At 56.3% G+C, this 21837-nt stretch overlaps 4 protein-coding genes across 4 annotated transcripts; 2 read left to right on the forward strand and 2 right to left on the reverse strand.

Annotated features, from left to right (window-relative positions):
• Window positions 1-6151: 6151 nt before the first annotated feature.
• Window positions 6152-7177, forward strand: VTJ83DRAFT_1939 (uncharacterized protein; the record flags this gene model as incomplete). Its single annotated transcript, XM_071008153.1, has 1 exon — window positions 6152-7177. One exon carries the CDS (start codon window positions 6152-6154, stop codon window positions 7175-7177), a length of 1026 nt encoding a protein of 341 aa, XP_070868479.1.
• A 524-nt stretch (window positions 7178-7701) lies between these two features.
• On the reverse strand, window positions 7702-9386 carry VTJ83DRAFT_1940 (uncharacterized protein; the record flags this gene model as incomplete). Its single annotated transcript, XM_071008155.1, has 3 exons — window positions 7702-8643; window positions 8715-8958; window positions 9058-9386. The coding sequence occupies 3 exons, from the start codon at window positions 9384-9386 to the stop codon at window positions 7702-7704; spliced, it is 1515 nt and encodes a 504-aa protein (XP_070868480.1).
• A 3792-nt stretch (window positions 9387-13178) lies between these two features.
• Window positions 13179-14833, reverse strand: VTJ83DRAFT_1941 (uncharacterized protein; the record flags this gene model as incomplete). The annotated part of the gene is made up of 4 exons (XM_071008156.1): window positions 13179-13558; window positions 13629-13881; window positions 13947-14202; window positions 14286-14833. The coding sequence occupies 4 exons, from the start codon at window positions 14831-14833 to the stop codon at window positions 13179-13181; spliced, it is 1437 nt and encodes a 478-aa protein (XP_070868481.1).
• Window positions 14834-19702: 4869 nt separating this feature from the next.
• On the forward strand, window positions 19703-20734 carry VTJ83DRAFT_1942 (uncharacterized protein; the record flags this gene model as incomplete). Its single annotated transcript, XM_071008157.1, has 1 exon — window positions 19703-20734. The coding sequence occupies one exon, from the start codon at window positions 19703-19705 to the stop codon at window positions 20732-20734; it is 1032 nt and encodes a 343-aa protein (XP_070868482.1).
• Between the last annotated feature and the right edge of the window lie 1103 nt (window positions 20735-21837).

Consider the following 21837-nt stretch of genomic DNA (forward strand, 5'->3'; position numbering starts at 1 on the left):
CATCAAGGTTCTCAAGCCGCATCGCTTCCGGCAGAAAGTTTGTTTGGCCGGCGAGACGTGGATATCTCACGCGTTCCCGGGGGTTCTCTCGGAGGTAACCCTTGGACCCCTGCGTACTAGCGTCCGTCACAGCCTTGGGCGATCCGCGTCATCGTCGCACGCTGTACATGACATGCTTGCACTGTAGCGCTGGTGATCCAGGTCAGAATCAGCGCCGAACTCTGATCTTTCCTGGGCGGCGGCTTGACAAATCCACGCGGGATTCCGCCGGCACTCTGCGATGCACCCCAGAGCAGCGGCGAGCGCCACGAACAGCCCCTTGGAGCGCTCAAGCCCATCCTCAGCTCGACCTCGCGGAGTTTGCGGTCTCTTATCTGTCTGGCCACTTGCGCGTCTTTGCTGCTGCCAAAATTGGCAGCTGGTCCGCAGGCTAAAAATGCGGAAGTTAACGCAAAGAGGCAGTTTAATTTAGCCTGCCCGCGCCCGCATATTCTCAACGGTTGCTTGGCGCCGCGCTTCCCCAGACGCTGCGCGTCTTAGCCCAGCGGCCGTTCGCTTGTGGAGAAGCTCAAGCGGCCGGGTTGGCCAAGAGGCTGGCCAGTGCGCACCACGTCCCAAGCTAACGTGAATCGATGTGTGACCGAAAACGGGAGTTCCTGTGCGCTAGTTAGGTGGTGTGGCAACGCCCGACCGGACACGTTGCGGCAGCCTTGTCTGATGGAGACACCAAAACCTCGGCTTGGGACTCGGGTGGCACGCTGGGCAACCATTAGAGGAGGCAACATTAACCAACAAGCCTGGATGACAGACCTCTAAAAATAACAGACCCGGGGGATCTGCTGATCAGCGCGCCGATCAACGCCGCTGCCACGATGCAAGCATGCTGGAATCAAAGACGCCATGACATATCATCACGTTCCATACGCTAGCAAAAAGAGTTGCTGGTATTGCAAAGGCACGAAGTGACCTGGAAGATTGTGTACTGTACGTGTTCGTAGTATTCCCTCGGTGGGTTTGCAATCCCCTCTCCATCAGGCCTGCCGGATCAAAGGGTTCAAGGAAGGCGGAGAGAGCCTCGATGCCTCTTGTAGAAGTAGTACCCAGGACCTTGGTGAGAGCGTGGGAAACGCCTGGTAGCTGTCTGAGCCCAAATCCCCCCTCATTAAAAGTCCGGATCGAGAGATGCGTCTTCTTGAATATTGGTGAACAGAAGAGCATCATCCGGAGGCGAGGGAGCTCAAGGGCTTGAAATAAACCAAGGAGAGGGCTTTGGACACTTCGAAGCAGTCGGTTGCAATAACATGGAGTTTGGTGAAGTCACGGATGGAAATCAGCAGATCCGCGTTGATCACTTCCAACGGCGCCGGCCGGCCGGCCCCACTCGGTACGGAGTGGGGCATCCGAAACCACGGGCTTAGAGTCGGGGAGGACATTGGCTGAGCCCAAGCCAGCAGGGAATGGTCTTGTCATGCACCAAGGCGCGGCTCCCTCCCCAGTCGTCTTCAAACCCGAATTTACTTGCCGATGCGGTGGCTCTGTGCAACAGGGTGGCGGAGGGCGGGCGGAGCAATATATTCTGCGAGGTACGTGCGGGATCGATGCGCCCCTCGTTCGAAGCGTGCCGATATCGCATGGCGCCTCGTGTCGTTACACTGCCATTCCGCACCTCTCGGCCTGCAAATCACACTGGTCGATGGCTGCCCATGGTTGCGCGTTGCACTATGGAGTAATTAACCAGTCGAACGGTGTGCATCCGCCATGATTGGTTCGATGCTCGACAGAAGGGCGCCGGCCATGGTTACGTTTGGTTTCAGATCCGCTCTTCTAGAAGTTGACTAGAAGAACACGTGAGGCGAGTGAGTCGATTATTAATAACTTTCAGGTGGCTTCGGCGCGAACATTCTTGGTCGCGCTGATGGGGCGGTTGGTTTCCAGCTTCCAGATCGAGATGTTCCGAGGCAGGCAGCCCAATCAATCTGCCTATACCTTGATTGACCCCGGCATTGTACGTACATACGTCAGAACCCATGGTGGACTGTGGTAAGGCTGGATTAGTGCACGATGCAGCAGACACAATTACATACTGATGTGGACAGCAGGTAACTAGCGTGGATCAGTATTTGAGACTCAGAGAGCGGAGGTCCTAGACCAACACTGGTTGGCGCCAATCTCAGGGGTCCGACTCAGGGGTGAATCGTTAACAGATGCTATGTTGAGGGAAGTGACCTCTCACTGATCCCAAGCAGGTTAGCAATCGGCGAAGAGCTTCCTTCAATAACACCTAACAACCAATAGTTGAACCACCAAAGTAGCAGGGCGATTTAGGGTGATACGTAAGTCATGAACATAGTTATTGAGTCTCATTACTAATGAAGGGTTGGAAAGTGTGAGTCAACACGACAGCTAAGGTCGGGCATGTCGACATCTAGACTTTGTTGACGCAGCGTTGTTGAGACACAGTTACCACAGGGCAGAGGTGTGATTAGGTGGCTGAGCCAACTAGCAATCCCTTCAAGCAACAGATGCAGGTGCACAACATTCATTTAAGCAAGCAGGGTTGCCGGGTGAATACGACAACGGGTTTCGAGCTCAGGAGTCTAGACTCAATCGCCTGGATAGTTATGCACTGGTTATTCACATCTTGAACACTCCCAACCGACCAGCCAGAGAGACCATTGGAGGTTGAGTCGATAACGCAGGAACGACTCGGGATTGCTTCAGGATGGCAGCGTTATTATCGCACCAATCGAGTTCGTTAAAGGGAGCATAACTCAATTCTTGTGTCTGGATCAAGAAACCGTTCATCAATGAAATCCCAGCGTATCGAGTTTTGCTGCTCAAGTCTCGGAAAGCATTCATTAAGCTGTGAAGGGATAAAACAACCCAACAGGTGGAGTGCTCCGTGACGCCGATTTCTATTATGGCAAGACTGGCTCGAAGTTGGACACTGGAATGACCAGGAGTTCCGTCAGAAACGTGGATCTCAACGTTGGAAAGACATACCAACTCGATAACTCTACTGAAGCAATTCAAGTCGGGGGCTCTAATCATGAGCTGTTTTAAAGACCAACAGAGCGAACTCTCTGTTCTGGTTTTCCGCCCTCGGGACACGGTCGCAGCGTCCCGGTCGCAGACAAAGACAGGTCCTTCGTGGATGGCTTGAGACTATCAGGGCGCCATAACTATCTGCCGTGCTTACGCAGAAGTCATGGACCGAGAAGCTCGAAGGACCTTCTCATCCTTACACAATGCCACCAGGAAACCCCAGGCATGGAAACAGCGGGCATGTCCATCCAGAAAAGCGCACAGCTTCCAAGAAAGCACCCGCATCAATAATTATTGAACGCCCGCGACGCCTTACTCGGCAACCTTCATTCGATCTCATCGCTTCTCTTCTCCCATCACCCCTTGTAACCCTCCTCCTCCCTGTGCCGGATATCGGCGGTCCTTATTTACGCCAGAGATAACAACACTGAACATTGGTAGGACCAGGACACAAATTGCTGCACCCATTTTGTCAGCTCTGCCTCTTTCTTGGACGATGGTATAGTTGGTTGTTGCGCTGCGCGATAACCAATTCTCTCCGCACGCCTTGCAATCGTGGTGCACCGCCCATAGTTGTCTCCGGGCGTGCAACCGTAGTTTATACAGAAACGGTTGTTGCTGCCTCCCCTGACACCGGTCAGGGGCTCAGTAATTAGCCCATGTATTTGATACAACTCGAAGGGCTCCCGCATGTCCCGTGGACATCCTACTGTAGGCATAATGTCAGTCATGGGCTGCGGCATCGTTCTGGAAGGTTGTGATGAGACACACCTTCCACTTGGCGCTGTCCCAGTACGTGCAGAGCTCTCCTGCGGCCAGAGCTGGCGGTACGGAGGTGAGGGAGAAGACGAGCGCTTGGAACAAACTTCAGAATGTCTTGCGTAGCCCGTGTACGAAGACCACACCGTAGGTGGTGGGGTATTGAGTACATAGTGAGATCGAACACCAAAATCTTGTGTACCCCTCATCGACAGGACAAAGCTGAGCGCGAGAATCAGCCCTAGCTTCATTGGGGTCTCCTCTTCTCCAGCACAGCGAATGTCACCTGCCGAAGGAGGAGCAGACGAGGCTATGTCTATTGTAGCTGCACCTTGGGCCGATAGGGCGATATTGCAGTTGGTATGTAGGTACTGTGGATTCTTGCTTCTTGCGGGTGGATGTCATAATCCTTCTCTCTTTACTAGATGCCATTCTGTAAAAAAAAAAAAAAAAAAAAAAAAAAATGAAGGGGTATCAGGCAGACCCGAAAGAGGGGGGGGGGGGGAGCAAGTTGCCTCATGTTCATAATTCTACAATTCTACACCCAGGCGCTGGGTGTCGCAGCATTGAACTCATGCGCGGACGACGTCCCCAAGTCCACGAACGAGATGGAAAATGTATAGATTGAAGGATCGGGATTGCCTCTCCTTCCGTTCCTTGCTTTGTCCTTCATCATCATTCCTATCATTTGTGTACGTGGGATGTGGCAAGCTGGACGAACGACCATTGCCGCTCATCTTGTCACCCGAGTCTCCCTCGGCATCCACAACCACCAAAGTAGCAATCCATTTCACTGTTCGATGCAGTTCTCCGTAGGCTGTCCCGCCATTGCGATTGTCTTGTTGAGGTCACGTAAGCAATATCTACATACCTACCCTACCTGCTGTAGTTAATTAGGTAATATCCATGAAAAGGGAGCATGGAGAGGTGAAGCGCGTCAGGGGATCGTCGGCCAATGTGGGAACACTGCGAACGGCCCGGCGTAGTTCTCATCAGAGTGCTGCTTCTTACAAAATCTTGCTTTCCATAGTTGTTGCTTCCGCAAAGAGCCTTGCCACGATGTTGAGTCGGCATTCCGTTCATCTTTGCCAGGTTGGTTGCCGAGAAACCGTGCCAGAATTCTGTTGCTTGTGTACTGTGTATAACTACGCAGTAGTGTGAACTACGTAGAGGTTAATTAGTCTCGGGCAACCCTTGCTGTCAATGCCCCGTTTTAGGGGATCCTCAACCTTTACGGAGTAGTTACACAGTAATCTTCAAAGAACCCTTGCTCCAACGAGGCCCAGCGGAGACGGCGGTCGGACAGGAAGTTACCCCGGCGCACGACGGACCCACGCGGCCAAGATCCTTCTTGATCGCGAGCCGATGAGCACGCTCCGGACCGGCCCAACGGTGTCCCGTGTTTAGCGTCGGTGAGAGAATGGTTGAGCCTTCGATGTTTGGTTCCGAGTGGAGCTGCTGCCAATCTCAAGCCAACCCAACTGCCCAGCCTCGGGCCCACGGTTGACACCCGGTTGTGTTCACATGTTGGTTGCTCGGAGGATCAGGGCCGGCTTGGCCGTGCGTTTTTCTTGACCTTCCAAGGTGCGAGCTGGCGCGCGGGTTGGTGAAACAAAGCAACGTGCTCATCAGATAGCGAGTTGGCCTCGAGCCTCGTTGAGCAGTCATGCTCTCCTGACTGTGTCAGATTGGTTGGGCCGGAGCCCCCATGTTCAGTCCTTAACTCAGGAAGGGAGGTCAACAGCGTAACCTTTTCAGGGCCAACCCACTTGTCTCGCCAAGGCCATTCCGCATCGGGCGGGTCATGGTACGAGCCTCCAGGCCGCAGTGGAGATGACAAGGAAAGCCTGGGACGGGGCTAGCGACATCCAATCCCACCGGGCCAGGGGCGCTTTGTCTTGGCAGGGGCCCCCCATTGGCTGTTCCGCCCCGGGCCGCGTCTGCCACGAGGGAAGAAGAAGGGAAGCGGACGAAAATGCGTGCAAGAATGGAACGTTGGTCGAGGGTTCCGGGGAAACATTGCGGGTTTCCGCCTCTGGCACGAACGGGGGGATCTGGTTCTTTTCTGCGAGAGGTTGCAGCAGATTCTCGACGTTCCCAATCTCGCTCCCATGGCATTGACCACAAAAAGTTAGTTCAGGAACAAGCAGCGTGATCCCCATGCTCGGGAACCTTCCATAAAGATGCGCGCGCCACCCCGTCCGCGCGCCTGGAATGTCGTATAGGCAGCCCGCACGTTCGATCCTTCAACATCACCACCCACTTGAGGCTTTTCGGAGCTGTGTCGCTCGTTTTTGTTCCCCTCTCTGAAGGTCGAAAAATAAAGAGAAAAGCCATCCTGTCCACCATGTCTTCTGGACTCCGTACCGCCGTGTCGCTCGTCGCCCTGGCCGCCGCCGCCCAGGCCCTGCCGCGCACCGCCGTCTCGCCGGTGGCCAAGCGTCAGGGGGCGGCCTACACCCGCCAGGGCTGCTTCGTCGACAATGCCAACGGCGTGCGGCTGCTCGGCGCCGCCAGCACCGCCTCGGACGATATGACGGTGGCCACCTGCGCCAGCTTCTGTTCGTCCTACCAGTACTTCGGTCTCGAGTACGGCCGCGAGTGCTGGTGCGCCAACTCGCTCTCGGCCCAGCCCGTCAGCGACGCCGAGTGCTCCCTCGCCTGCGCCGGCAACAGCGCCGAGACGTGCGGCGCTGGCGACCGTCTCGATGTCTACATCAACGACGACTACGTCCCGCCCGCCGGCGTCCCCTCGCCCGCCACGCTGGCCGACTTTGACTACCTCGGCTGCTTCACCGACAGCGGCAACAACCGCGCGCTGCGCGGCATTGTCACCTTTGACTCGGCCATGACGCTCGAGAAGTGCGCCGAGATCTGCTCCTCGTACAGCTTCTTCGGCGTCGAGTACGGCTCGCAGTGCTTCTGCGGCGTTGACCTCGACGACTCCTCCGAGGAGGTGCCCCAGGCCGAGTGCTCCATGCCTTGCGGCGGCGACCCGACCAACGTCTGCGGTGCTGCCGACCGCCTCAACCTCTTCGTCAGCACCTCGTGCAAGGAGGACCCGACCAACCTGGCCACCGTCGGCGCCTTCGCCTACCAGTCGTGCTGGGTCGACAACGTCGGCGGCGTCCGCGCGCTCGACGGCCCCGTGCTCCGCGGCGACGACATGACGGTCGAGAAGTGCGCCGATTTCTGCGACGGCTACCAGTACTTCGGTGTTGAGTACGCCTCGGAGTGCTTCTGCGGCAACCAGCTCGCCGGTGAGGCGGCTCCGGAGGAGCAGTGCAGCTACATCTGCGGTGGTGATGCTACCCAGTGGTGCGGTGCCGCGGACCGCCTCAACGTCTACGCTGCTCAGCCGACCACTCCCTAAACAGGAGAGGATTTTTTGACGATTTGGGGATGAAGGGCACTAGGGATGGAGTATGGCGTAGGGCCTGGGACAACCATATACCATAGTTAATAATACGCTCATTTTGCGCAGTTGTGTACTGGTCTAAGCTTTTTGGTTCCTCGGGCGTTGCCGGTACGTCTCGTGCTGTTGCGCATGTGCCATCAGACCTGTATTGCGTTGTGCATGACAACAATATCCAGGCGCGGGTACTGTCATACTTCGACAAATGGCTGTTTGATTCCTTGTCGTTCCTTGCAAGACGATACGAGATGCTTGTCTGAGACCTGGCTGCGTTCTTGCATATCCTCATCTCACTCATTGACCCTAAGTAGCCATACAGACACCGTACAATATGATGCCTATCTTTGTCTCAACTCCGCAAGATACGGTAAATACAGGAACATCCCGAACCACGCAAGATCCAACTAGAATCTACACTTGTGCTGACTTCAACGTGAAGCATACATCCACGACCTCGCCAGCCGCTTCGCAATCCCCACACCTCAGGGTCCCCCAAACCAGGTCCTCCCTTGCGGATCGAACCCCTCGGGGAACTTCCCGTCCCTCGTCGCCAGCGCCCACATCGGCGCCATCTTCTTTACAAACATCATAAACCACAAGACCCCGACCCGCGGCTTCTTGACCATCTCCGGCGTCGGCACCACCTCGGGAAACCCGCTCCCGGCCCCAAACAACCCCACCGCGCTCATCCTGTCCGCGCCCGCCGGATACAGCGACCCCGTCTCGGAGTTGAACATGAGCGTGCGCGGCCTGGTGCCCAGCGCCACCGTGCCCGCGTCCACGCCGGGCCGCAGCTCCGGCAGGCGGGCGCGCGCGAAGCCGACGGCCTGGATGGCGAAGTCGCAGCCCTTGAGCCCCGAGACGAGGGCAGGATGCTCGAGGTCCCCCTGCTCACGCGCCCAGTCCTTGTTCTGAGGGCGGGGCTCGCCGGGGACGGTGGGCAGGCCGACGCGCGTGATGAACCTGCCCGCGGGGGACGTGGCGAGGGCGTCGCCGTCGAGCTCCTCGCGGGCAAACTCGGCGGCCTTGCCGGTCAGCCCGTCGTACTGGTTCGCGATGACGGGCCCGTTGGGGGAGTCGCCGACGTGGGAGGCGTAGGTGAGGTGCGGGCTGCGGGTGAGCCAGCGGATGCGGAGGTGAGGGTGGGTGGTGGAGGCGAGGTGGGCGAGGTTGCGCAGCACGAGGACGGCGCTGTGGCCCGAGCCGATGACGGCGATGGTGCGCGGTTCCTCGGGAGGGAGGATCTTTGTGAGGTGCGGTCGCGAGAGGCCGGTGTAGAGGGGGAGCTGCGAGACTTGGACGGGGAGCGTGTTGACGACGGGACGCGCGCCGGTGCAAAGGATCACCATCGGCGTGCGCAATGAGAGTAGCGGAGGGTTGGTGCCGACCCCGGTTGTGTCGACGGCGACGGTCCATACCCGAGTCTGGAAGAAGTTCCGGCGTCAGTTTACAAAAGTCACGAGGCTGGCTCACCAAGAGAACGGAGAAAGCAGACCTTGGGGTCGCGGGCCAGGAGGGTCACAGTTCCCGTGACGGACTGGACCCGCGCATGCTTGCGTAGGCCGTCGGATATCAGTTGGAGCATGTCCCCCACGTAGGATAATGCGCACGGCCTGACAGGGTCGAGGGCTTGCATGGCTTTGACGGCGTTGTGACGGTTACGGTTTGGCACGGCCCAAAGCTTTTGAATAACCGGAAGGGTTTGAGCGTAGGCCACATAATCGCCGGCCGTGCCGTAACTGGCGGAGTGATGAGCGGCTGATCCGTGTGACGACGACCTGCAGAGGGGAGGATTGGGATGAAGGAAGCTCAGGTCTCCCTCTTCCTCTCTCACTCACCTAGGGAGCCCACGCAAGAACTGGTTGATGGTCCCTCCGGTGAACGACTGGTCTACCCAGGTAATGTTTCCGCCGGGGAAGACCTCGAGAAGCTTGCCCACGGCAGCAATGCCCGCGGGCCCGCCGCCGACCACGATGGCAGCACTCCTGCGCGGCCCTTCTTCATCGTCAAGACTGAACCGCAAGGGGGAGTCGGTATGATTGTATCTAAAGGGTCGCAGGCCGGGGGAATCGGTGGGATTATGTTGATGCTTCCGAGATATCGTCCGGAAGACGGTACGAAAGCCACTTTTGAGGTGGCTGCAGCATCGTCGCGAAAGCGGATGCATTCTCTCATGAAGGTGTTGTGAGGAAAAGAGAACCTGGCGTTGCCGGCTCTCAGACAACCCTGAAGTGATGTTATTTCCGATTTGCTTGAAACGTTTTGCTCTTAGGGTTGAGAGTGGTGCCAAAAGCTTGGCACGTGTACAGAGATAGAGAGGTCTTGGCAGAAATGGTCTTTTTGAGGTTTCCAAGTTGCGGCGCAACAACAGGGAGGTAATTAAACAACAGGAGATTGGCATTCCTTGAAAAAGGCAGCGCCCATAAAATTCTACGCAGTACGCCTTTACCCTGGGATTCAAATGTGAATCAAGTATCATGCCATGTCATGAACCAAATCCATCAGCAACGGATGATGACATTATCAAAGCTGTCCCGGCCCGCTGCAGAGTGTGCAACACCCAACCTGTCCTTGAGGTTTCCACATGTCAGGACATTACAAGAGCAGTGATGATAGATGGGGAGTAAGAGTGGAATGAGCAAATGCTCGCTCACTTGCAAGATGCTTCTTCATTTTGCCATGGAGCTTCTAGCCTGGAAGGGGCAGGAGTGTGACTATCTTGTCCTCCTCGTCGAGTCGGCTTTGAATCCAACATCCTTGGCCCATGTTCCATTGAGGAAAGTCAAACTCGTCCAGGCCCACGTTGACTGTACAATTCGACTCCGCGAGATCCTGACACAAGCTCTGTACCGTGGCTGTTGTAGTAGCCTCAAGAGGTTCACCTTTGAGACATGTGTGGCCAGGCTGGGCTGAGATTCTTGCGATACCTTTTACCATCGGTGTATGTCTATTCTGGAGTTCTCCTGCTCATCTGCTCAATGATCTCGAGAATGTGGAGGGATACGTGCCGCCGCTCTCGCGAAAACCCAGATCGGGTCATATCTGATTGGGTGCCTGCGCCGTTGCTCTTTTGGTGCGAGTTTGATGGTTTGAAGTTTTTCTCATCTTGACGAGATGACTGAATGGTGCAGATCAGCTGCTTAACCGGCACGGTCGCGCGTGGTAGGATGAAACGAATGAAAGAGCTTCCAGCCGCAGCCTCGACCAAAATATCCATGGCGAAAACAAGTATGAAAGTGGCAGTTTTCCCTTCGTGTCGGCGGTTCAGGCGAATCTAATCTCGCTCTTCTCGGTCAATGTCGGTCTGTTGGATGCGATGGGCCATCAACCACGAGGAAGAAAGCGCTAGAGAACATGGTCGGGTCGGTCTTCTGAGCTTCTCGCGTCTTATTCAAGCAACTTGCACTTCTTGACATGAGACTAAGGGGGAAAAGGAGACAAAAAAGAGAAAAGAAAAATGAAAGGGTGAAAAGCGAGGGTGCAAGTGAGAGAAGGGATCATAATCGTAGACCCAGTCAAGCTCCGCATGTTCAGTCGATGTTTCTCGTCCTGGAAAAAGGGCCAAATAACTCCCAAACTCAACAAGTTCATTGGAAGGATGTTTTGAATACCGAGTGCCACTCAGAGAGAGAAAGAGAGAACACGGAAGCAACCCGGGACAAGCCGTCATATGGGACGAAAGCCTAACTTATTGCTTTCCTCCCCCTCTTCGACCTGCTGCTGTCCCCCGATCACCAGAGCTTGAGGTTGCATGGCAGCTTGCAGTAACTGTGACGATTCTGCGGTCTTGATAGACTTGTTTGAGATGGAGGCTATATTAAGAGCTCTGCAGTACAGGTCACGAGGGTGTTGGTAGACGGTTTCTTCACAGGAAGATCGCGATCCTGCCGGCGCCCCGCACTTCTCGGTGGGTTGTGAGGCGAAAAGACGGCACCCCCAAGCATTTGATGCGAATAGGCTTTGCCCAGAAGGCCTCGGCTGCGCAAGTTGGCATTGCAGCTGCCCGCACACACCTTAAGGTACCTGGGGTACCCTGCGCTTCTGAGAGGAGGAGTCAGGGGTGTAAAGGGGTGGAGGGTAGGTACCCGAGTGGTTGTCGGGTACCCAGACTGGCGGTGCTTGCGTAGACCCACCCTCCTGGAGGATACTGAGATATTTATAGTTCCATTGTTTCACATTTGCGGACTTTTCTGCGCTGAAATGCCAGATGATGCCGACCATCTGTGAGAACTGTCCAAGGCTGCTCCGTGGTCTGGTTCGAGAGGTGAGCTACCTTACCGTGAGGTTACACGGTCAGGACATCAAACAGGCCGGCCCGCAGTTTCTTCCCCTCTTACGACGAAGCTTTCTGACCTGAGGGGTCAACAAGCCTGACGCATCTCGCGTCTGATCGCGTCATGAACCTTAAGACAACAGCTATTCTTGCCGCCGTCATGAGCTCCCTGAGAGACTTCCTCTCGTTCATCCTTTTCTCCCGGTTACCTCTGGCGTCATGCTTATCCGGATTCCATGGGTCAACTATTCAGGCGTTTTGCGGACTCGGGTCATCACGAAAGCGCGCTGCTGGCGCCTCGCAAGCAGGGTTGACCAGTGTTTGCTCGCCCAAACTGCATGGCCCTGGCCCCCGTCTCGGCGGCCCCTCGGTGCTTGCCGGATGGCAACGAGCATTGGGCCCTAAGTCGTGACTGGGGATTGTTGAAATGTCTGCGCCTTTGCACCGCACAACGCCACGTCCATGCGCTTTGTCGCCCAGCTCGGATTCCTGTATCCCCTCGAGCGGCATCCAAAGAAGCTCTTGAATGAGCATCTGGTCGAGTTCATCGGGAACACGAAGGCGCCAAGCTGCTGACGGGCCATGGGATTGAGTTCGTCTTTGCTCAACGAGTCCATTGACAGTGCCAGATCCCCACTGGGCCGTACCAATGCCGACTCCACGACGACAGGGATGTCGGCCCTGGGAGATATCGTGGTCAAACTGAAGGACGTCGCCCGCGTTCAAGTGTACCACTTCCACACAGCACAACGGTCAAGGACCAGTTTAACAAACGCCCTCTCCCCACAGCCGCCTGTGCAAGCAGTCTACGCCATGATGAAGGCCCCAAGAGAAAATTCGCGGCGTTGCTCTGGGTCATGAGCGGCCCGCTGAGCGGCGTCTACGTCCACGTGTCAGTGAAACCGAAGGTGCTGGGGTTACCTAGGTCCCAAGAAACGTGAAGCTGATCGGTGCGCTTGGCCTGGCCATGGTTGACAGCTATTTCAGGGCGGCCGGAAACACCGCCGGCGGGTGGCCAAGCTGGGGGAAACAAGGATCTCCCATCTGCCAAGCATCCGAAATTCGGTGGGATTCAGATTCCCCGACGCAACGGCCAACATCTATATCTTCGTTGCGGCGCTGATCGCTGCTGGGATCGGTGGCGTACGACAGGGGTACCCCCACGGGAACGCCCTGACTCCCAACGTCGCCATCCCGCCGAATCTGAGTCCCAAAGCCTTCACGGAATGGTTGGGGGGGGAAAATACGGATGTACAAAGCGGATACCGGCAGCGGCTGTGCGAGGAACTTGACGCGAGCATGTTGGACTGGAGCCATGGGCGCGGTACCTCACGTTGAAGGAGACAAGAAGTCGCAACGTTTTCGAGGTAGGCCGAGAACAAACGGCGATGGGAGTTGCTCGAGTGTTTTTGATGGGACGGTCGGAGACGAGTCGATATGGCTGAGACAGGTGGCGTCGGATGCATCTCGCGGAAGCCACATTATGTGCCAGGTGCAAAGCTCAAGTTCTTTTTCCCACCCATTACGTCATTTGAATCATACAGAGCTGAACTGACATTAAAGATATCTCCCCACCAATGCACGATTCCAAAAAAAAAAAAAAAAAAAAAAAAAAAGAGCTTTCTAAAGAACAAGAAGGAAATTATTCTAGACTTTCAACACGGCCCAGCCGCGTCTCTGGACCTTTTACTGCGTCTCTCTTAGCCGAGTGACCATAAGATTATCGAGCACCTGGAGCGCCTCCCGCAGCGAGCTTCCATTCAGAACCGACTTGCCGGCTGTCATGGGCAACCGTTCGGGCGCAGGCTGCTCGAGGTAGGGAATGACGCGGGTACGGTGGGCAGCGCGGAAGACCCGAAGCTGCCTGACGATACGCTGCAGGGCCTCCTCGATGCGGTCATCTTCCGGGTTCTGGCCGGGCGGGGCCAGCCGGCTGCGCAGCGTGTGGCGCTTGAATGCTAGGCACAGCTCGCGCTGGTTGCGAGGGATGTAGCGCTCCATGTTCTCATCGGTCAGGTAGCGCTCTATGCCGAGAAAAGCATCGATGGCTTGAAAGACGAGGACGTCTTGTGAGGGGGGCGAGAGCGTCAGTAAGCGGATGGAATCAGCGGATGGGGGAGAAGGAAACCCACTCACGGTTCCCAGACAGTCCGTCGTACTTGACGTACTCGCCGTTGATGTAGCGGCCGATGCCCCAGCCTTGAAATCCCTGGATGTAGCTGAGCCAGACCAACGGCGAGATGCGGCCGCCATGGACGTTGTCAAAGAAGACAGACAGGAGCCTTCGCAAATGTCCGGATACGTCGTTCAGGTACCGAATGCAAGCCGGCTTGTCGCCGCCGTCGAAAGCCACCAGGGCCTTGACCATTGAGTAGTAGATGGGGAAGCCCTGAGATTATGTGTTGTTGTTAGTCGCTCGCTCGCTCAACATGAAGCAGATCAAGGGCTACTCACAAGGATCTCCAAGTCTAGAAACATGCGAAAGAATATCTCCTCGGACTCACGGATGAGATCTTTCATGGCAACATTGATCTTGTAGACGCGCTCCCCTTGGAGATCAAAATTGTGCAAGACGTTGGCCGTGTTGTTCCCGCTGTCAGCCGTCACGCCGAACATACGCTGCAGGTACGTCCAGGGAACTTCGAGCTCTCGTGGGAACTCGACGATCGTTTCGAGCTGTGCGACCTTGACTACGGGTATGGTGGCCCATCTGGATAAGAAGAGAAAGACACGACGGTGAGCGTGAGTTCTTGTGGTTGTTGCAGCTGCATGGCCTGAGATGTCCTAACGCACCTGTAAGCGTGCCGACAGACAGCCACGCAGCAATAGAAGCCGTTGTACGCCTCTCTCGTCATGCCATCCCAGTTCCCAGCCTCAACGGCGGAAAGAATACCTCGAACATGGTCAACGTTGACGCGCTCGGTGAGCAGTTTTCGCATCAGCCCGCGGTATTTCTCGCGGCGCTCCGTGTTGACGACGTCATCCAGGGATGGCGTAGCTGCCGAAAGCAGGGGCGCTAGCTCAAGGTAGATGTCCTTGTAAGGACGAAGGGCGGCCGGCCAGTGAACGTGGTCGGTACGGGGCGGCCAGTCGCCGGCGCCATCCTTCTCGATCAGGTTGGCCAGGTACCAGGCCACCTCATGGCGAGGAGCTAAGGCCTGGATATCGTAGATCTGTAAGGTGTTGTCGGCTCTGGCTAGACGTTTGCTGCTATCTTGAGGCTGGGGTGAATGAGATGGGTGGCATGAATGGCCTGGGGGGGTGGATGGGGGACGTCGCCTGGCCAGCAGGCCGACCGCCACCAAAAAGAGAAAAACGAGCGATATAAACGCAACTATCATACTGATTTGTTTACAAAGAGAAAAAAAACCGGACCGGAGAGAGGATGTTAGATGACAAGAAGGCCGCTGAAGAGAGGTCAAGGAGCTGGCATCACGTCTTTTAATAACTGGACCGCCCCACTTACGGAACGACCCACTCAGGGAACTTCGAGTGTAAAAAGGACCACGCCGCGACGTCCATCACACCACTTCCACCACCAAAGAGCACCCAATTAGCCAAAATAAGACCCTCTAGCCTCAAAGCTTAGCAGCAGACAAGGCTCGGATACAGACCACTTGCAAACCAACCTGCAAACAGCCCTCAAGGCAAAAGGGTCTAGAAAAGCTACGGGAGCTGGTAGAACGCTGCCTACAAGCATAACGTACCGGCATCAACCTTGCAAAAGGTGCATTACATACTGAACAAGAGCCAGGCGTAGGGTTACAGCCACCGCCGACCACCCTGAGCCTCTGGGTGATAGGTGCGGGAGCCCCGGCGTTTGATTCATCCCATCACGCACACAGGGATAGCGGACGTACTTTTCCATCATCCCATGCCTGGTCCTCACCCCAACTACCAGCATCAACCGAGATTCAGGCAGCTACGTCAACGCTGGATGCAAAACCCAGAAAATGGGATGGGCGAATGTCAAGTATTGCAGACAGCATGGCGTCAGCTTCACATTCGCTGTTACGACCTGCGAGCTTGTATCGGCGGCGGCGGCGGCGCCGCCACCACCACGGTTTCACGTCCCAAGAAGGCCGAGGAGCCGAGCGAGCTCAACAGATCGAATGTTCGCCGGTCGAAACCTGGCTAATGGCGCGGATGTTCATGAAAAAAAACCCCTGGAGTTGGCGAATCATGTAGCTCTGGCCCGTTGAGCGCAGATGGAGCTCGTGTTGCCGAGAATGATGCTGGGCACTTAGGGCATCACGCCCTGAGCTGGAAACCCTGATCCAGGAGGCCCTGGGAAGTAACTCGTGTCAGGGAGTTCTCGTCCTGATTCCGATGCTGTCCTTGGGGGAGCAGCAGCCACCTATCCCAAAGGCCTGCATCTCGCGAGGTTGCCGGTACGAGGCCTGACTGGTTGGCGGAGCTACGCCCAGGCCCGCCATGAGGTTGAGTGAGCATTCTCGAAAGACGAGTTGAGCTGCGTGTTGGATTTGTGCTGTGGGAAACGCGTGGTTTTGGAACCTCTCCCGGCGATCCTGAGTCGGACGTCGGACTCCAGACCCACCGTCCTCGGCCCGGCACGGCGAACCAGACCCACCCTCGCCGGATCCGCATCGTTTAGGAGGATATGTTCCAATCGGAGCCCCGCATGCACCGAGCGGTGGTTACCTATTTAGGCAAGTATTGGTTCTCAGCGCTGTGGAATCATCATGCTGGCTTGCACCTAAACGCGGCGGGTCAATCATCACGATGAACAAAAAGAAAAGAGAGAAAAAGAAAAGGGAAAAACCACCCTGGCCCGTATCAAAGTCCTTCCTATGACTCTGCAATGGGTAATCATATTCTTGTTCAGTTGTCGTATTGGAGGTGGCGGTGCCGCTATGTTGGGAGGGCCAGAGTCGGGCTTTTGCGATGGTGGGCTCGGTAATAGGGTGACAACAGTCTTTTGGGATTTGTTGTATACCATACACATATCGCATCGCCGTTCTCCCGGCTCCTGCGGATGGGCCCGTTGATCCGGAAGGCCGAGTCGACTACGGTGGTTCATCCCTGGGTGGGTGTTGGTGGATTGATCTTGTTCAGCCCGACGTTGTCTGGAAGTGGGTCTACGTTTGAGAGGGAGCTCAGAACCGAAGCACAAACAAACTCACCATCGTCACAACCCATCAACTTGCTATCATCTGGGACGCACCCTACATTAGGTACGCATCTTCCTTCTTGTTCTCTCCACCCTCCACAGTACCCATTGTTCAAGACCGGGACTGGGAAACCCGCGTCACCAAGGAGCCAACCCTTCCCTTCAACATCTGGAATGTCCCCTCGTTCGCCGTTCTCGTGATCACCGTCTTATTCTCTTTTATGCGCATGGGAAATCTACTTCTGGTACATGAACATCCGCATGCAAACCATCCGCGGCATCAGCCTGATCCAAACTGTCGTACAGCACCTGCCCCTGGCCATGCGCGTCTAGCTCGTGCCTCGAGTCCCCACTCAGGTCATCATTGGCACCGGGTGTCTCACTACGGTTACCATCAACATTCTGTTTGCCACCATCCCGGCCGACCTAACGTGTTGAGCCATGGCTTTCCCGGCTATCTTCCTGTGTATCTTCATCATCGATCTCACCACGACGAACGCACGGGCCATCTCCAGCATCGCCGTACCCATAAAGCACCGGGGTGTTGCCGGGTCGTTCATCGGAACACTTCTCAGCTACAGAATAAGCACTGGTCTGGAACTCGCAAGTGCCGTTGGGGTGAACAGGGTTGGGCAGGGCATTCACGTGCTACATGAGTGCCCACTCGGCAGCGTGCTTTGCTGTGGATATGTCGGGGTTCGTGCTGCGGCTGGGCTTTCGTATTCTAATTCCCAAAGATATGCACGAGGGCTGGACCGTGTATGACGAAGTTGCCGCGGCGGGGGGACAAGTTCGATGGTCATCCCGCCGACAAGGAACTACAACTGCTCTTAGAAACTTGTCTCTGTGGTGTCTTCCAATGCTCAAGGTAGATATACAGATGATGGTGACGAGAATGGCACGTTTGATAGGTCAGACCCTGCAAATCGCATACGCCTCTTGTTCGAGACGGACGTGGCCATCTTTGGATCTGACCTGAGATGCACCGTGACATGGGTTCGCATACCCCGCCACAACCTCTTGCGTGCACTTCGAGGCTTCACCCCGTTGAGTTAGCTAATTGACGGATGAATTCAAAACTTTGTGTCCGAAATGCCTCGCCCGAGGTCGTTGAGGGCTTAGTCGCTCGATCACCTGTCGTCGGGTGAAGGGGATTGGAACAGGAATCGGTGGTCGCTGGATGTTCCCGAGTCGGCTCCTTCTCGACCGATATGCTTGGTATGTCATCCCAGGGAGATCTATGCGGAGTATCATGCAGATTTCTGGGTGCCTCTACCCGTTTGGCCTCCTCGTGATGAGGCGCACGGCATTGATCGAGCATCTCTCTGATGCGCTGCCGCCTTTGCGAGAGCGTGGCGTCGTTGGGTGGCGGAAACCGCTCAAACCTGCCCGTCTGCATGCGTACAGATGTCTCTCTAAAACGCATAGCTAAAGGCTGGGAACTCTGGTTGAAGCGCCTCCCAAGCATTGTAGGTTACGCAGTAACGCTGCTCTAATGGTGTCGATGGCCAGAAACCAATGTATGCGGAAGCCCCATCCTCCAGCAATATTTGCACTACTTTTTGAAGGGCCGAGCGTGCTGCTGCTATCAGGGTTGGTAGTGTCGTATTGCTCGGAACTCGAAAGAGCGGCGGTCCGGGGGAGACCCCCGAGCGCGCCGAACAAGAGGATGGTTGTTGTTATTGAACTTGATGAAGGAGAGGAGCCATAGATGGGACTAAGATGAGGGTTGGGGAGAAGAATGAGGCAGGACATTTCCTCATCGGGAGAGGGTTCAAGATGTGGGCGCTTGGTGAGGTTTAAGCCAGGGGTTGTCGACGATGCTGATCGCGGTTGCATGGCGTATTTGCTCGGCTAACTACGGTTCAACGTAAGCAGCCAATGAGCTGCATCTATTAATAGTCCATGGCTGCCAACATGCAAGTCGAACTGGGGTTTTGAGGTGAGATGCGCGTCACGCAGTGCATGTTCAGGCCCTCTTATTCAGAACTTTCTATGGAGTAGTTCGAGACTATCCAAGTCCGATGAATACCGAACCATGGAAACCGAAAAGCCGATATCATGAACACCTCTGTCATTATCCCTCAATCAAACCTTGGGACAACCCAGAGGCCGGTCGGTCGGTTTCCACCTTTTTCTCCCCCGCATCTCTCGCCCAACATCCGCGCAAGCCCATGGTACCCATTCACCAAATCCATCCACCTCTGCGATCTCAGGCACCTTTTCTCTCGGGTACCGTATCCTTCCCTTGTCGATTATGCCACTCTCCAGTTATCTCCTCCTCAAACCCAAGCCTCAACTTTTCATAACGGCGAGAATGGCCGGCAGCTGATAGCGATGATCCAAGCAAGCACGCGGACATGCGGGTTCTACGAGCAAATGTATTCCTTTGTCAGAACCAACCTCAAGTTTCAAACCTTGTTCCAATCAAGGGCTCCCAAAGAAGACTTCCCCCACCATGGGGCGCTTCAAGTTGAATTTGGGACGATTGAGGTTGGCTTGTTACAATCTCCGAACGCCCATGGAATGATTACCAGAGACAAAACGCCACCCAGGCGAAGAAACAAGGGCCTGCTATCGGAAGCTTTCATTACAACTAACCCTTTCGCTCTCCGTTAACCCGGACGAGTCTATGACCCAATGTGTTGTACTAGTTTTGCCTTCGCCTCGGGTCTCGAGACCTCAAACTCATAGGGCGCAACCACCAGGGTAGGTTCGCCCAATCCCATTCAGCCCTTGGACCCCTGCGCGGGGCGACCACTAACATGCCGCCACACAATCTTGGGCTCCAACGCCGGGTTGAACAAGGCTCAGTCTTGTCTTGCGCTGTTCCAATACCAATGCTACAAGTTTGCTGGGCATGCACCACTGGTCCACTCTTCTGCGGTGCGGGCGACGGGGTTTGGAGGTGTCTTGGCTACCATAAATCTCCATCCAACTTAAGGCTGGCCTCCTCACCCCCCCCCCCCCCTTGTATGTACAGTCTGTCTTTATATATGCCCTGCACGTTTCTTAGACCATATATGCGACCCTGACGGGTAACTCGACACCACGCTCTGTATACTAAGGATCCAAAGTTATGGGGAACGACATTTCGAGGCCACAAGCAGCCGCGACCGAGCCGGAGGCGCCCAGTCGTCAGGACTCGAGAACGTGTGCGGACATGCAACATCACCATCAACAAGAGTCCGCTCCGGTATTCAGCCTGCCGGGAGCAAACTGGCTTCTCACGCCACCACCATCCGGCCGTCCCAAACGAGCAACGACCCCTGAGCATCGTGTCACCGACGCAAGACTCATCACGCCGCCGACCTCTGCGGGGACGCCCACCAACCCGCCAACCCCGACCCTTTCGCCGACGCTCCTCGGCACGCCGTCCTCTCCTCTCCCTTCGTCCCATGCCAACAACGCCAACAGCAGCACGCCAAGCGAGTCGCCATGCTCACACTGCTACCGCCCTATCCCCCAGCCCCAACGGCCGGTCCCCCAGCAACCGCAAGAGTCACAACCGCCACAGCCCCTCCGATGCGGCCACGTCCTCTGCCGCCACTGTCTTCGAGCCGTGCTCCTTCTCGCCCTCTCGACAGACCCGTTCGTCCCGGCAGCCTGCCCGGCCTGCCGGGGGACAGCAGGCGCGCTTGCTTCACCACGAAGGGAGCACGAACCATCCCTCCAAGGGGAAGCCAAGGAAGACCAGCCGCCAGAGCACGAAACAAAGCAAACCAGCTCATCCCTCGCCGCTCTCCCGCTGGCGATCCTCGGCCCCGCCGCAACGCCCGCCGAGTTCCTCGCCTACGGCCTCAAGCTGCGCGAAAGCCGCACCCCGCCCGCGGCACGCCTTTACTGCCACGACAAGGTGGCGTGCGGGATGTTCCTTGGCGGGCTTGCGAAGCCGTGGATGAGGACGCGGGTGGCGGTGTGTCCGCTGTGCGGGGCGAGGACGTGTCGGAGGTGCGGGGAGAAGGCGCATGCTACTTCTTCTGTCCGCGGGGGAGGGTGTCCGGATGAAGTGGTCAAGGGAGAGGGCAAGGGGACCGAAACGGTTGAGGAGAAGAGTGCGACGAGGAGGCAAAAGAAGATGAGGTTGAGGAAGGCTAGGGGCGGAGCGTGAGATATGGAGCAGGGAGATCTGGCATGTCCCAGCATGGCGTGTGGCTGATGAAGGGCGGGCTGTATGATTAGCATTCTAGATGCGACGGCCGTGTGAGGCTAGCATGTTGCATAACTTCCTAGGGTAGACCATGCTTGGAAAGACTGGCGCCGTCCGTGACGGGCATCTGCTGAGCTGTAACTTGTGGAGCTGTCGCAGCATACTAGTATGTACATGATGGAACCGAACCCTCCCCACATGTAGGTGGACAGGAAGCAGCACCGACTCGGATGTCTTCTGCGGACACCTGCAGAACCTTAGCAGGCAGTGTCTTCTGACAGCCGACTGCATGCGCGCCATCTCGTCATCCGGGCGCAGAGAAAGTGCCTATAGACAATCGGACTATCGTGTATGACCGTAGTCTTGCATGTTCTTCTTCCTGTCCGGAAGGCCATGCAGATGAATGCGCCATGGCTTACACTTCCCACACGGTCTCCAGCTCGGTATTGCTAAAGAACAAGCCAGCGTACAAGGGGAAACTTGGCTGCCTGTCCTGGGAGCGCTGTTCGCGGTGGGGTTCTCATACTGCGTAAGGCATGGCCGCTCTCTCATAACCTACCTATGTATTGCGTACCTGACCTCCCCACACGTACTGGGTGCTTTCGCATGCCAAATGTGGGGATACTTTACCGCCTTGGGCGGGACCCGGACACCACGTATCTCTTGGGTGGTATACACCAAGTTGCACGAGCACATGAGGTGTAAAGATTTCGTGCTGCTTCATGCAGTTCTGTCCCAGGCCCTTTTTCACATGCCCCATCCCCACTCTCTCCAAGTCCCCAGCTGCAACCCCCCCTGCGTCATTCCCGTCTTCGCGGGGACCCCGGCTTGCCAAGCCTCCCGCCAAGTCCAAAACCACCGTTACTGAGCCGAGCCGAGCCAATGCCGCTGACTCTCCGCGGCTTGCACATGCCACAGCCGAGCTGGGTGGATTTCGTTTTCCCCAAATTCATCCATGTCCATCCTCGCCGTCCTTACACGCAACGCTGCTCACACCGCGCCGCCGTCCGTTTCTCTGATTGTCCCGTCCGCCCATGAGATAGATCGACACGCCGCCGTCTTTC

The sequence above is a fragment of the Remersonia thermophila genome, chromosome 2 (assembly GCF_042764415.1).
Source record: "Remersonia thermophila strain ATCC 22073 chromosome 2, whole genome shotgun sequence".
NCBI lineage: Eukaryota > Fungi > Ascomycota > Sordariomycetes > Sordariales > Chaetomiaceae > Remersonia > Remersonia thermophila.